This window comes from Schistocerca nitens, chromosome 1 (assembly GCF_023898315.1).
Source record: "Schistocerca nitens isolate TAMUIC-IGC-003100 chromosome 1, iqSchNite1.1, whole genome shotgun sequence".
NCBI lineage: Eukaryota > Metazoa > Arthropoda > Insecta > Orthoptera > Acrididae > Schistocerca > Schistocerca nitens.
The window spans coordinates 929886402-929902883 of NC_064614.1; the positions used below are offsets into that span (position 1 = coordinate 929886402).

The 16482-nt window shown below is 38.2% G+C and overlaps 1 protein-coding gene across 1 annotated transcript in view; it reads right to left on the bottom strand.

Annotated features, from left to right (window-relative positions):
* LOC126193392 (uncharacterized) overlaps positions 1 to 16482 on the bottom strand; it is a 139070-nt gene that overhangs the window by 7342 nt on the left and 115246 nt on the right. The window contains exon 6 of the mRNA XM_049932683.1: positions 14711 to 14986. Within this exon, the coding sequence (XP_049788640.1) occupies positions 14711 to 14986 (276 nt within the window). The remainder of the gene's footprint in view (positions 1 to 14710; positions 14987 to 16482) is intronic.

A 16482-nucleotide genomic window follows, 5' to 3' on the forward strand; every position in this document is an offset into this window, starting at 1 on the left:
TATTACTGAAGGTACTCACATAATCATTTATTGATGGTCTTTTACAGCACTGTTGTGTTTCTACAGTCAAGTACTCTCACCAAATTAGTAACTGTGTTGAGATATGTACCTTAGTTGTTGCAGTCCATTAGTATTGCATGCTAAATGACTATTTATGCTCTGTTAAAATAGCACACAGTGTAACTATTCACCATACCACAACATTTCAATAATGAAACTCTCAGTGGCCTATTTGAATATTTTTCTATTTTTTTAAATGCACTTGACCTTGTTGCAGTACACACCAGTCACTCAAGAGGCAGCAGTATCTCATACAGACACAAATGTGAATCAGAAATGAGAAGAAGGTAAATCACAGACTCAGACCTAAAATACTTAAGAACGTTATCTGCATGCTCTCCAACTCTGCCGAGTTACCAGACAAAGTTCTATGTACTAAATATTTTGAGAAAAGAATGCCAGGAATCAATGTAAGAACTGAGAGCTACAAGAAAATGTTAAGGGAAGCATCACCATATGAAGTCTTGCATTAATACTCTATTCAAAGGAAATTGGTGAAAAAAAAATTGAAGCACCAATTAAAATATTTTTATATGTGTAATAATGGTAAGTATAAAGAATAGTGTTTCTTTTTATAAGAGTATAGTGTTGGACAAGTGACATTTTCTCAAAATTAATTCTTGTATCACTTTTTAAATTACCATAACTTTGCTTAAGAACTTTCAAATTAAATAATTTTCAATTCAGCTTATTACTAATAACAGAGGATTGACTCATGAAACAAATTAAAACTCTCATACATAAAAAGCTGTGATCTCCTGTGACTGATATGCAAAACACATTCATTTGCAGAAAGTCTCTCTCACTACAACTTTGCATAAATTTTTAAGGAAAAAGTTAAAGATGGAAATAACTGTAAAGTTTTTGAAAAAATAGATCATAACTAAATTATATTTTTTCATTGATTTAATGTAATCTTTAAGGCAATTTTTAAATTAAGTCTGAAAGAAAAGTTTTATTGAAAATTAATTTAATTTCATTAACATATTTCTTATTTAACATACTTGCTCCAAAAATAGTACTTAATTTTCTTCAAAATATTTCCTGAAATTTAAGTAGGTGGTTATGTCAGGAATCAAGTATGGGATTTATGTGCTATGGAGATGTTAATGAGCCTTAAATGCATTGAATGTGAGACTTCTATTGGCTGTAATCGGTACCCAATGCTATAAATGGCAAATTGCTTGGTGGGAGGGATTGTACAATAATAACACATAAGAATTTTTATACCGTTCATTACATATCTATACTATCTGATCAAAAGTATCCAGACATCCTTATGTAATGTGGAATTGACCATTAGAAGCTCATTGAATTTGAACGTGGACTAGTTGTTGGATGTCACCCAAGTAACAAACTTATGAAGGACATTTCAGCTGTTTTAGAGCTGCCCAGGTTAACTGTTGGTGATGTGATTGTGAAGTGGAAACACAAAGGAACAACCACAGCTAATCAAAGACCATGCAAACCTCAAGTACTGGCAGGCAGGGACTGTAAAACATTCTGGAAGGCCGCTGTAAAAAATTGCATGTAATCAGTGGAAGGAATCACTCATGAGTTCCAAAAGGCTACCAGCTGTCATAATGATTGTGCACAGGGGGTTTAAAAGAATGAGCTGCAATGACCGAGCAGTCCTCATAAGCCACACATTTCTGTAGTCAGTTCCACACAACACCTGAGATAGTGTAAAGAGTGACACTACTGGACAGTGGATGACTGGAAATGAGTTATTTGAAGTGATGAATCACACTTTGATCAGACAGTGTACGTGAAAGTAAATAATATCAATTCTGACTTACTTTTATAAAGTATTATTTTAGATATTTTACTTTTTCTGGTAACTTTAATGGTGCTGCTAACAGTGTCCAATTGGCAGAACATGCTTGTTTGTACATTAAAACATTGTCCTAAAAGTCATTTGTGAAGATATTAATTATTTTCCAAGCTATAGTGGAAAATGTAATTTTCTGATATAAAACCTGAAAGAGTATTAGAAACCTACCCTTTAAAATTGGAATACAACTTAAATTTTCAAGCACCAATCTTAGTTGGGGAATGTGTAAAGCTGAGACAATTTTTATTATTGTATAAGTAATATTTTGGTGTACAGTTCATTTTAATCATACTCCATTGAAGTTAAAGGCTATGACCCAATACCTATTTTACTTGTATGCTAGCAAAATGTACTGAAGCCAAGGGTTGGTATTTCTCTAGCTTCAGTGACTAATTGCCCACTGTCAAGAATCAAATATGTTACTTTAGCAAAATTGCAATTGGGAAGGCCCTAAGCAATTAAATTAAGAACTAGAGACTTTAGTAGCCATTAGCCTTGCTTTCAGCAAGCTACGGATATGCCATCTGTGCCATGGATTGCCATTAAGAATGCTCAATGAACTTGCACTGCTTGTACAGTCATGATAGGTAGGCTGTGAGAGAGGCTTTATTGCCTTGGGTAATGGTGTAAGTAAATTTTCATGTCATGAATGAATGTGTAAAAATTTTCAGAGAAATGTAGCTGAACCATATAGTGGGAAGAATGTGCCACTTGCATAACATAGAATGTTGTAAGTATTACACATCATTTCCCCTACATTTAAACCACCAGGTGAAGAGCATAACAGTGTTGTTTCTACAGCATTTTAAGCGAAAACTTCACAAGATACAGGTTGAAAGATATAGTGATAGATGGGAATGTTGTGCAGTGGTCAACATTGTTGAAATTGTTACTATGAAGAGATTTCCAAAAATTCTCCAAAATAATCTTACAATTTTTTTGAAAATGAATGAAAATTTTTCATGGAACATTATCTGTACAACAGCTTTCTTCATTAGGCAACACAATCAGTTTCATGCAATTATAGGTGCATCTTCAGGTGATAATCTGTATTGAATACAAAAAATGTTTTTGTAAAATGCTGTTAATACTTTGTGTATAATAGTGAGAAAATGGATCAAGTTTTTAGTCGCAACTTGTCACTTCATAAGGCTAGAGAGAATGTATGATGTCCTAACATTCAAGTTGTAAGCCAGTTAATTGCTTAATCTCTTAAAAGGTTGATCACTGAATGGCTAAACTTAGAATTTATACACCATAAGATAAATGTTGAAAGTGTTAAAAATCTTGCTCCAATAAAGTATCTATGGAACAAGAGTGAATCACTGCAAATTAGAAACAGTGGAAATGGATGCTCAAGCTCCAATAAAATTCCTAATGAATGAGAGCAGACCATTGCAAATCTAAATATATAGGGCAGCAACAGTGGTAACGACACCATTTAGGAAAGACGTCACTCACCAAAGCAGTGTTATGATAGACCCATGGTAGAAAAGTTGACTTCTTATTAACTGTAGTTCTAAAGTACAATCCACATTAAAAGAGGAGTGCAGTTAGCATATAATAGATATTCAATGAGTGGATAAAACCATCGTTCATGTACATCACCTACAGACAAGCATGAACCAAAAAATGTTTTAAACCACTGTAGCTCAGCATAAATAGGGAGCAAATGGGGCAGCAAGCAAACACTTGTTAACATAGAAGAACTGATAATAATTTTTTTTTGAAAAATTACCTAGAAAACTGTGCTAAGGCAATGGCAAAGGAACTATGAGAGTTTATAGTGGTCATCCAGTGACAGGTTCTTGCACCAGGCTATTGAGAGTCCTTATATGGTATCCATTACAGTGGGCTATAGTGACAGTTGCACAGTAGAAGAGGTCATAGGGAGGTACTAATACAAACTGAATTTGGACCAGGTAGGTGTGGCATGAAGGAAAAAGAGGCATGCGCAAGATATGGTGGGGTATGGAAAACAGAATGTTATTCACTCGATAAACATCTGAAAAATTGGGACTCATTTACAAGATTTAGCAATAAATCTAAATCATGTTGTAATAGTATGTGGTGGATGAAAAGCACTTTGGTGCTTAAATAAATGAATTTGTAAGTATAAATAGCACGAATAAAACATATTTAAAAATATTTTTTAGAAAATTGTTTGATGCTTCTATACTAAGCAGACTGTAAAACAATAATACCCATCCAGCATGTAAGTTGTGAAGGTGGTCAGTTGGGGAAGTTCAGTTTGGTTAGTCCAGGCGTGGGTGGGCAACTGCTTCAAATATCTCATAATCTGTACTTTTTCTAAAATGTTTAATGTGTTTCCTTTGTTTTCCATAAATGATATTTTAAAATTATTCTACATATGAGAAACTGGGTATCCTGCTTCATGCTAATGCAAACTAATGGCAGATTTAGAGTTGACCAAACTAAAATGCTCCTTTAAAACATAACATTAAAACCATGCCCCATTTGTCCAAATACCTATGTGGACAATTGTTGCAAGTAATGAAGTAGACACCTGTACTGGCTAAAATTCAAATGTCCTTTATGTTTGTAACTGGCCCCTATGTTATCAAAGATAAGAAAAGCTGAACATTATTTTTCCCCTTAAGTTGATTTTTCATCCACTCTGATAATTTACTGAAATGTGGAACTCTGTGGTAGATAGTTCCAGTGCATCAAGATAAGAAACACCAGTTACAGTTACTTCACCAAAGAAGAAAGACCTATAAACTTTCTAACAGGATATGCCACATTAAATATTCAATTTAATGGAGGCTCACTGCAACTGTGCCATCTTGTGACTCCCACATGCACACATTATATGTGTTTACATTTCTGCTTAGGTGAAATGCCAATTCCTCACTGAAGGTGGTGGTGGTGGTAGTAGTAGTAGTAGTAGTAGTAGTAGTAGTAGTAGTTGTTGTTGTTGTTGTCTTCAGTACTGACAAGGTAAGGCCACCAATTGTGAAATTCAGATTCGATTCATACTGCGCATAATAAAAGCTCATGGCCAGAGGTGTAATGTGGCAAAGCACCAAGATGCACTTCTCAGCCGTTGTCGAGAAAATCGACAGTTAAAAGAAACCGTTGCGGTGAAATACTCTCTGCGATTAATAATTTTCTACAGCGTCGTGGCGCAGTGGTAAGCACTCAGGTTCGTAATCTGAAGGTCACCGAATCGAATATATATATAATTCCCGGCAATCAGTTGCAACAATTACGCATATAATAAGTTGTTGAAAGTCGTTTGTGGTGGAAAAACTGGCGACTTCGAACATCATTATGTTTTCCGCAAACAAAGTTGTATTTCAAAAATGTTATTAATTGTCTTCATAATGTTAATCACGTATAGTTAACGGAAGACGTAGAAACGGTATTCCGAAACGAATACGTATAGCGTAAGTAAAACGTTCGAATTAGAATAGAGACCCCGCGAACACAAATTTGTTGTGGCAGGTATGAAATATAAACTCCGTTACTCGCTTGTTACACTTGAAAGACAGATGTTGAATGGGCCGAAACGAGCCGCCGCATAACAGCATAGTTCCCTGCTAACTTCGAAAGAAGGTAGATGCGGTCCCTTGCGCAACTTATAACATCGTCGAAAATCAGTGCGGACGTGAGAGCTTTGGTACACCCTGTTAAACAAACGGAAAAATGGAGGCGGTACAATTGGAGAGCAATCATATATATATATATATATATATATATATATATATATATAAAAATAGAGGGAAACATTCCACGTAGGAAAAATATATCTAAAAACAAAAATGATGTGACTTACCAAATGAAAGTGCTGGCAGGTCGACAGACACACAAACAAACACAAACATACACACAAAATTCAAGCTTTCGCAACAAACTGTTGCCTCATCAGGAAAGAGGGAAGGAGAGGGAAAGACGAAAGGATGTGGGTTTTAAGGGAGAGGGTAAGGAGTCATTCCAATTCCGGGAGCAGAAAGACTTACCTTAGGGGGAAAAAAGGACGGGTATACACTCGCACACACACACATATCCATCCACACATATACAGACACAAGCAGACATATTTAAAGACAAAGAGTTTGGGCACAGATGTCAGTCGAGGCAGAAGTGCAGAGGCAAAGATGTTGTTGAATGACAGGTGAGGTATGAGTGGCGGCAACTTGAAGTTAGCGGAGATTGAGGCCTGTTGGATAACGGGAAGAGAGGATATATTGAAGAGCAAGTTCCCATCTCCGGAGTTCGGATAGGTTGGTGTTAGTGGGAAGTATCCAGATAACCCGGACGGTGTAACACTGTGCCAAGATGTGCTGGCCGTGCACCAAGTCATGTTTAGCCACAGGGTGATCCTCATTACCAATAAACACTGTCTGCCTGTGTCCATTCATGCAAATGGACAGTTTGTTGCTGGTCATTCCCACATAGAATGCGTCACAGTGTAGGCAGGTCAGTTGGTAGATCACGTGGGTGCTTTCACACGTGGCTCTGCCTTTGATCGTGTACACCTTCCGGGTTACAGGACTGGAGTAGGTGGTGGTGGGAGGGTGCATGGTACAGGTTTTACACCGGGGGCGGTTACAAGGGTAGGAGCCAGAGGGTAGGGAAGGTGGTTTGGGGATTTCATAGGGATGAACTAAGAGGTTACGAAGGTTAGGTGGATGGCGGAAAGACACTCTTGGTGGAGTGGGGAGGATTTCATGAAGGATGGATCTCATTTCAGGGCAGGATTTGAGGAAGTCATATCCCTGCTGGAGAGCCACATTCAGAATCTGATCCAGTCCCGGAAAGTATCCTGTCACAATTGGGGCACTTTTGTGGTTCTTCTGTGGGAGGTTCTGGGTTTGAGAGGATGAGGAAGTGGCTCTGGTTATTTGCTTCTGTACCAGGTCGGGAGGGTAGTTGTGGGATGCGAAAGCTGTTGTTAACTGCCTACACAACCTGACAACAGCTTTTGCATCCCGCAACTACCCTCCCGACCTGGTACAGTAGCAAATAACCAGAGCCACTTCCTCATCTTCTCAAACCCAGAACCTCCCACAGAAGAACCACAAAAGTGCCCCACTTGTGACAGGATACTTTCCGGGACTGGATCAGATTCTGAATGTGGCTCTCCAGCAGGGATACGACTTCCTCAAATCCTGCCCTGAAATGAGATCCATCCTTCATGAAATCCTCCCCACTCCACCAAGAGTGTCTTTCCGCCGTCCACCTAACCTTCGTAACCTCTTAGTTCATCCCTATGAAATCCCCAAACCATCTTCCCTACCCTCTGGCTCCTACCCTTGTAACTGCCCCCGGTGTAAAACCTGTACCATGCACCCTCCCACCACCACCTACTCCAGTCCTGTAACCCGGAAGGTGTACACGATCAAAGGCAGAGCCACGTGTGAAAGCACCCACGTGATCTACCAACTGACCTGCCTACACTGTGATGCATTCTATGTGGGAATGACCAGCAACAAACTGTCCATTCGCATGAATGGACACAGGCAGACAGTGTTTGTTGGTAATGAGGATCACCCTGTGGCTAAACATGCCTTGGTGCACAGCCAGCACATCTTGGCACAGTGTTACACCGTCCGGGTTATCTGGATACTTCCCACTAACACCAACCTATCCGAACTCCGGAGATGGGAACTTGCTCTTCAATATATCCTCTCTTCCCGTTATCCAACAGGCCTCAATCTCCACTAATTTCAAGTTGCCGCCACTCATACCTCACCTGTCATTCAACAACATCTTTGCCTCTGCACTTCTGCCTCGACTGACATATCTGCCCAAACTCTTTGTCTTTAAATATGTCTGCTTGTGTCTGTATATGTGTGGATGGATATGTGTGTGTGTGCGAGTGTATACCCGTCCTTTTTTCCCCCTAAGGTAAGTCTTTCCGCTCCCGGGATTGGAATGAGTCCTTACCCTCTCCCTTAAAACCCACATCCTTTCGTCTTTCCCTCTCCTTCCCTCTTTCCTGATGAGGCAACAGTTTGTTGCGAAAGCTTGAATTTTGTGTGTATGTTTGTGTTTGTTTGTGTGTCTGTCGACCTGCCAGCACTTTCATATATATATATATATATATATATATATATATATATATATATATATATATATATATATATATTACAAAAAACTAATAATAAAAAAAATTGCATGGCGCGAGATTCGATCCGGTGACCTTCGGATTACGAACCCGAGCGCTTACCGCTGCGCCACAACGCTATAGAAAATTATTAATCGTAGAGAGTATTTCACCGCAACGGTTTCTTTTAACTGTCGATTTTCTCGACAACGGCTGCGAGGTGCATCTTGGTGCTTTCCCACATTACACCTCTGGCCATGAGCTTTTATTATGCGCAGTATGAATCGAAAATGAATTTCACAATTGGCGGCCTCCCCTTGTGAGACTGGTTTGATGCAGCTCTCCATGCTACTCTATCCTGTGCAAGCTTCTTCATCTCCCAGTACCTACTGCAGCCTACATCCTTCTGAATCTGCTTAGTGTATTCATCTCTTGGTCTCCCTCTACGATTTTTACCCTCCATGCTGCCCTCTAGTACTAAATTGGTGATCCCTTGATGCCTCAGAACATGTCCTACCAACCGATCCCTTCTTCTAGCCAAATTGTGCGACAAACTCCTCTTCTCCCCAATTCTATTCAATACCTCCTCATTAGTTATGTGCTGAAGGTGGTATGATCCAGAAAATCTACATCATCATGCAGCAACATTTTGCTTGCAAAGTTGGCACACATCCACTGTCTACAGGCTTTGGAGCTTGCAACAGCAACAGATGATAAGGAATGCAAAGTTGGCACACAACCACTGTCTATAGGCTTTGGAGCTTGCAACAGCAACAGATGATAAGGAATAACTGTAAGTATCTCCTTGAAAGTCCCCACACAGATGTCACTGGAATTGATAATTCACAATTAGCCTTCCAAACTGTTTCCTGAGGGCTACTCTTGAAAGTCTCCCTCATTCAACACATTCTTAAGTCACTCTTGGTCATTCCATACTCTTCCCTTTACACACAGGTATTCAGACAAAACTGTTTGAGTCGCTCTTTCATTAGATGTATTATTTATAGTTGTAAGTTAAATGCAATAAATGCTACAAAACTGTAGAACCTGTATATTCATTTGGAAGCACCCTGTATATTGCACAAATTGGATGTGGTTTTGATGTACATTTTAAAGAACATTTAAGATTGACCAACTCTAAGTCTGCCATTATTTCACATTAGTGCAAAACAGGACACCCAATTTCTAGTATGGGGAATAATTTTGAAATATTATTTGTAAAAAAACAAAGGAGGCACCTGAAACGTTTTAGAAGTGCATATGAGATATTTGAAGCAGTCATCTATCCACACCTGGAACAACCAAACTGAGCTGAAACACTGATACCTTTTGGCTAATTTTGATTGCCTGATCTTCCCCAATAGACCACCTTCACAGCTTGCGCACTGGATGTGTATTGCTGTTTCACAGCCTCCTTAGTAGGGAAGCATCAAATATTTTTTTAAAAATATTTTTAAATATGTTTTATTCATGCTATTTATACTTCCAAATTGATTTATTTAACCACCACAGTGCTTTTCATCCACCACTTCCTATTACTACATGTCTTACATTTATTATTAAATCCTGTAATAAGATTACCAATTTTCAGATGTTTACTGAGTAAATGACATTTTGTTTACCATGCCCTACGCATCTTGTAGATGCTCCATTTTCCTTCGAGCCATGCCTGCCTCATCCACATTCAGCTTGTGTTACTACCACTCTGTGACCTCTTCTACTGTGCGACTGTCACATCAGCCCACTGCAATGGATGCCATACAGGAAGGACTCTTAATACCCTGGTGCAAGAACCTATCACCAGATGACCACTTTAAACTTTTGTAGTTCCTTCCCCATTGCTTCAGTACCATTTTATAGGTACTTTTTCAAAAAGTTTATCTTATCAGTTCTTCCCTTTTAAAAAGTGTTCACTTGCTCCCCCATTTTCTCCCTATTTATGCTTGACTACCGTTGGTTAAAAAGATATTTTGGTTAATGTTTATCTGTAGGCAATCTACATGAACTATGATTTTATCCATCTGGCAGAGATCTAGTATGCTTTAACTGCACTCCTCATTTAATGTGGATTGCACTATAGATCTACAGGATGTTTAATAAGGTGTCAACTTTTTAAATCTTGATTCTATAGTATCAGAGCTTCGGTGAGTGACATCTTGCACTACATGGAGCCTGTTACAACTGTTTCTGCCCTACATGTTTTAATTTGCAGTGATCTGCTCTCATTTCTACATATTTTACTAGAGTATGTGCATCCATTACCACTGTTTCTGCCCTGTATGTTCTAATTTGTAGGGATTTGCTCTTGTTCCCTAGATGCTTCATTGGAACATGAGTTTTGATGCTTTTGGCATTTATCTTATGGTGTATACATTCCCAGTTTAGCCATCCAATGATCAACATTTTAAGAGGTTACACACTTAATCAGTTTGCTGCGACATTGCACATTCTGACTATCCTTGTGAAATGAAAATGTGTAACTAAAAACCTGTTCTTCTTTCTCACTATTACATGCCATTTATTAACGGCATTTTATAAAAACATTTTTTGTGTTCAGTACAGATTATCACATGAATATGCACATATAACAGTGTGAAACCAGTTATGTTGTTTATTAAGGGTAACTGTAAACAGCTAATGCACCTTGAATTTTCATTCATTCTCAAAGAATATTTAAATCAGGGTGTATACACAGACAAGAAAAAATGATTCCCAGATTTTTCGGTTAAAAATACACTTTTCCTGTGTGAAAATACATGTTTCCCATGTTAAGTGACAGAATACTTTCCCTTGGAGCTGTAAAACTTATCAGTCCTTTGAATGGTAAAAGTTTTATACACCTGCGTAGAACTTACCGACACTTTATCAAGTGAAATGTAGCAAATAAAACATATTTTAGAAAGATCTTTGACACGCTGCAGCATGTACGCTACGTATTTTTGCACATTCTTACATTTCATTCAACTTTCCAATGCACGAATATTTCTGTGCATGTAGCTGCTTTTGGATCAAAAGTGAATCTGTTTAAGACTTTTGCCGTTTGTGTCTCTGGTGTAGCAACAGTACTGAGATTGGTTCATTCTGTGTTAGAAAAAAAGTTTTATTACTTCTGACATTTTATTGTCATTTGACTGAAAATCCAGTGAAGAAAACTTTGCATTGTTGAATAGATAGACGAAGTCTTTCTGCAAAAGGTCAGGTCTTCTACTGTTTACTAGCCACTTGAAGTTCTTAAAGGAAAACAAAATTCTTCATTGTACAGGGTGTTACAAAAAGGTACGGCCAAACTTTCAGGAAACATTCCTCACACACAAAGAAAGAAAATATGTTATGTGGACATGTGTCCGGAAACGCTTACTTTCCATGTTAGAGCTCATTTTATTACTTCTCTTCAAATCACATTAATCATGGAATGCAAACACACAGCAACAGAACGTACCAGCGTGACTTCAAACACTTTGTTACAGGAAATGTTCAAAATGTCCTCCGTTAGCGAGGATACATGCATTCACCCTCCATCACATGGAATCCCTGATGCGCTGATGCAGCTCTGGAGAATGGCATATTGTATCACAGCCATCCACAATATGAGCATGAAGAGTTTCTACATTTGGTACCGGGGTTGCGTAGACAAGAGCTTTCAAATGCCCCCATAAATGAAAGTCAAGAGGGTTGAGGTCAGGAGAGCGTGGAGGCCATGGAATTGGTCCGCCTCTACCAATCCATCGGTCACCGACTCTGTTGTTGAGAAGTGTACGAACACTTCGACTGAAATGTGCAGGAGCTCCATCGTGCATGAACCACATGTTGTGTCGTACTTGTAAAGGCACATGTTCTAGCAGCACAGGTAGAGTATCCCGTATGAAATCATGATAACGTGCTCCATTGAGCATAGGTGGAAGAACATGGGGCCCAATCAAGACATCACCAACAATGCCTGCCCAAACGTTCACAGAAAATCTGTGTTGATGACGTGATTGCACAATTGCCTGCGGATTCTCGTCAGCCCACACATATTGATTGTGAAAATTTACAATTTGATCACGTTGGAATGAAGCCTCATCCGTAAAGAGAACATTCGCACTGAAATGACGATTAACACATTGTTGGATGAAACGTTCACAGAAGTGTACCTGTGGAGGCCAATCAGCTGCTGATAGTGCGTGCACATGCTGTACATGGTACGGAAACAACTGGTTCTCCCGTAGCACTCTCAATACAGTGACGTGGTCAACATTACCTTGTACAGCAGCAACTTCTCTGACACTGACATTAGGGTTTCAACTGCACGAAGAATTGCCTCGTCCATTGCAGGTGTCCTTGTCATTCTAGGTCTTCCCCAGTCACGAATCATAGGCTGGAATGTTCCGTGCTCCCTAAGACGCCGATCAATTGCTTCGAACGTCTTCCTGTCGGGATACCTTCATTCCGGAAGCCTGTCTCGATACAAACGTACTGTGCCACGGCTATTGCCCCGTGCTAGTCCATACATCAAATGGGCATCTGCCAACTCCGTATTTGTAAACATTGCACTGACTGCAAAACCACGTTCGTGATGAACACTAACCTGTTGATGCTATGTACTGATGTGCTTGATGCTAGTACTGTAGAGCAATGAATCGCATGTCAACACAAGCACCGAAGTCAACATTACCTTCCTTCAATTGGGCAAACTGGCGGTGAATCAAGGAAGTACAGTACATACTAACGAAACTAAAATGAGCTCTAACATGGAAATTAAGCGTTTCCAGACACATGTCCACATAACATCTTTTCTTTATTTGTGTGTGAGGAATGTTTTCTGAAAGTTTGGCCTTACCTTTTTGTAACACCCTGTATATTTGCAGGTTACAAGAGAATCCTAAATAAACTTTTCAGCAAAGTACCATTTCATACTTCCCATTGTCCTTAGGAAACTAAAGAAAAATAAATGTGGTGTTACTTCATAGTTATTGTCAATTTTTATGGCAGTAGATATACTCCCCATTGTAAAAACTATGTTACAATCAATATAAATGATACTATTCACATTCATCCAACATTATATTCAGAAATGTAGCTTTCTGGCCACTTGGAGTGCTGCTGCCCCATAGTACAACAAAAAATGAACAGCAGTGTTGCGACTGTATATGTTTTGGACTGTGATGCATACTGTGTGTTCTAAATGGTACATTTTCTTTGCATCTTAATTTCCCCCCCCCGCAATATTATTCTGCGTTAGCGGGCTAAAGTAAAATTCTTTGTTAGAGTATTAGTTCTTACCATCAAAATTATAAAAATTTACCTGCTAATTAAAACAATGGAAAATTCCCAGAGTTAAAAAGAAAATCCTGGATTTTCTCAGATTTCCTGATTGTCTTGAGACATATACACCCTGAAAATGATTTTAAAGGATTTTTTAAGATTGTGTAGGAGAATTTTTTGAAATTTCTTTCCAGCAAAAATGTATAATCTAAGCTGTGGCTGCCCTAACTACAAAATAATTGTTGAATTTAGTAGATCAGGTAAAAACACTGGGAAAAAAAGGAAGCTGGGGAATCAAAGGGCTTGGTGGATCTTGTAATGTGCCATCCCGAGGAAGTAAGAGACAGTTAACTAGATGCAACTGTAATGTATCTACACTTTAGTCCTTCATGAATGGTAGCTGCCACTGAAAGCCAGGTAATGGGAGGCATCTACAAAGAACAAAATTTGGCTTCAAGTTTGGATTCTGGATGATTCCTTCTAAAGGCCAATATAAGCACTTCAGAACAATTAATTATACCATTTCCCTGAATTCTACTGATGCTGTAGGTATAGCTGAGCAATGCTGCTTCCTCAGCCTCCTACTTGTTACCAGATATGGCTACCACACATCAGCTAAAGGGAAACTGTACATTTAAACTAAATGCACTCAGATACCTCATCAGCCCCACCTGGGAAGCAGATCATAGGATTCACTTACACCTACATTAAGTCATTAATTCTGCACATGTAGGCACAGATGTGATGGGCAGCATCAGTACTACACCTCCTGGACATCATATGTGTAAATGTAGGTATGGAAGCATTGCACATCACAGACAAGCCCCATGAGTAGTATACTAAAAGAGGAAGGCATCCCGCCATCAAAGACTGTATGCGAATTTCTTGTCAGCTGTGGAATAACAGTCCACAAAAGCCTAATTACTCAAGCTAACAAGCTGTGTTCAACTGAAAGTGACAAATACTCATTATGAATTAACTGAGTGCTGGCAATCTAGTGAGAGTAAGATTATAAATTTTGAGTAATAAACTAAATGGACTGCATACAGATATCCCTGAACCTGAAAAATTCTCTGTATCTTGTGGTAGCAGATGATTAAGCAGCCACCAAGAGAGTCCTATGCTCTACCACAAAATTTCATCATGTGCTGACTACCTCCTCACTGACACCCCTCACACCACTTTTTCAGCAAAATGTCAGACTCGCTCACCATGGAATAGTGTATTGGCTGCTTGACCAGCTTCTCATCATGTTAATCATATAATTATGCACTAATGTTACAAGTGAGAGAGTCTTAACAGTGATGAACCAGCCAGAATATAAAGTAACTAATGAAAAAAATGATTAGTCCCTAAAAATGAACAATCATCAACAATATTCCTAAAGCTTTTATTATATTACAGGCCAAAAGTCTGACAATATAAATAAACGTATGTTAGTGTGTTCCGTAAATGTATTATCACTGCATTAAAGTTACTATTCTAAGAATAATATTTACCTTTACTTCAATGCCAGGTGCCGCCACTCCTGATGAGCCCATCTTATTTTTACCAGGGGGAATTCTAGTAACAATAAGTGTGGCTTCTGTGAGTCCATAAGCTTGAGTAATTTCTTCAACACTGGGGAGGCGTTTCTTGAAAGCTTCCTGTAGGTCAGAGCCTAGAGGAGCAGCTCCACATCCCACACGTCGAACGCTTGATAAGTCGTAGTTGGCTACACTTGGATGATATGAAATCAGTGCTACTATTGGTGGCACCAATGCAAGTGACTGAACCTGTGCAGCGTAATTGATATTATGTGCAGCATAACTGATATTAGACAATTAGGACACTCATTTACAAGCATTAAACACCATATACAACACATTCTACTCTACATATTATATAATGCAGTCTACATTGTTATGTCAATAGTAACAGGAATTCATAAATATTTTCTTTTTACACTAATTCAGTTCAAATGTAATTTAGTTGACCACTGTATTACATGCAGTCTTGCAAAATACCCTCTGTCTGCAAGAGCTTTCAAAATGGACAACAAATATTATCCTCATTACACATGTCTATGCTACAAACACTTTTTTCCTCAGTGACAAATTACCCTAAAATATGATGCTGTAAGATATTAGTGAATGGAAATAGGAAAATTAAGTCAACTACAAAATGTGATACACATATAATGCAAAAATTGTAGAACTTAAAAATTAATACGATATTTGACATGTGGCTTGTAGTTTGTGTTTTTATCAATAACACCTAAGAAATTAGAATATTATGTTTCAGTTATGGATTTACCATATTGCATTATTTCTGGTAGGCCACTTTGGCCAAATGGTCAGTCTTTGTGCAGTCAGGCCTCCAAAAGTTAGCAATGTCTTATACTTTCTTAGCCAACTCAGAAGAATAGTTCTTAACCAAACATTAACATTAGTGTACTATGAAACAATTTACTCCTTTCATAATTACAGAATTGAACTATAGGGCTGTGCAGCCAAAGTACATTTAAAAAGAATATTTTAGTTCCAGAAAAGAGCAATAAAATTTGTACATGGCCATAAAGAATCATGTTGTGAAGTGTTTGTGCAGAACAAATACCTAACACTAGATATATTCCTTATACATATTTAAATTATTTACATTTTGAAGAGTCAACCAATGGAAGTTATCAAGAGCAGTGATGTACATGATCATAATACCAGGATAAAAATGAAGTATTTCTGGAAAAGAACAACTTTAAAAATTGCACATGGAAGCCCACACATCAAAGTTGTGATGTGGTTGAACAAACTACCAAACTCTTTATGAACCTGGGTGGAGAATGATTTTCAACTCAAAATTAAAATCTTTCCTGAATTTTAAAGCAGTGATTGTGACATTAACCAGTAGCAGATAAGCTGTAGAGTAATAAATGTATGAAACAGACATAAGATGCAGTAGCTGTAGTGTGAAACATAATTTGTAAGTGTAATTTGTCATATTTCTGATACTTGGAAAAGCCATCATTGTGATGGGTCCATGCAAAGAAAATTTAAATAAATAAAGAAACCTATCAATCAAACATTTAAACTAAGCCTTAGCAGACACAGCTCAAATGATAATGGAACTGGCCTACAATTGGTTCACAGCTAACAGTTTAATTTTAATTTTATGATGGTTCATATTATGCAAGTTCAGATAAGCAGTAATGACTTGTCTGCACCAAGAGTGGAAATTAATGATTGCACACTGAATGAAGCACAGAGTGTAAAATTTCCTGCAGTCCAGCTGGATA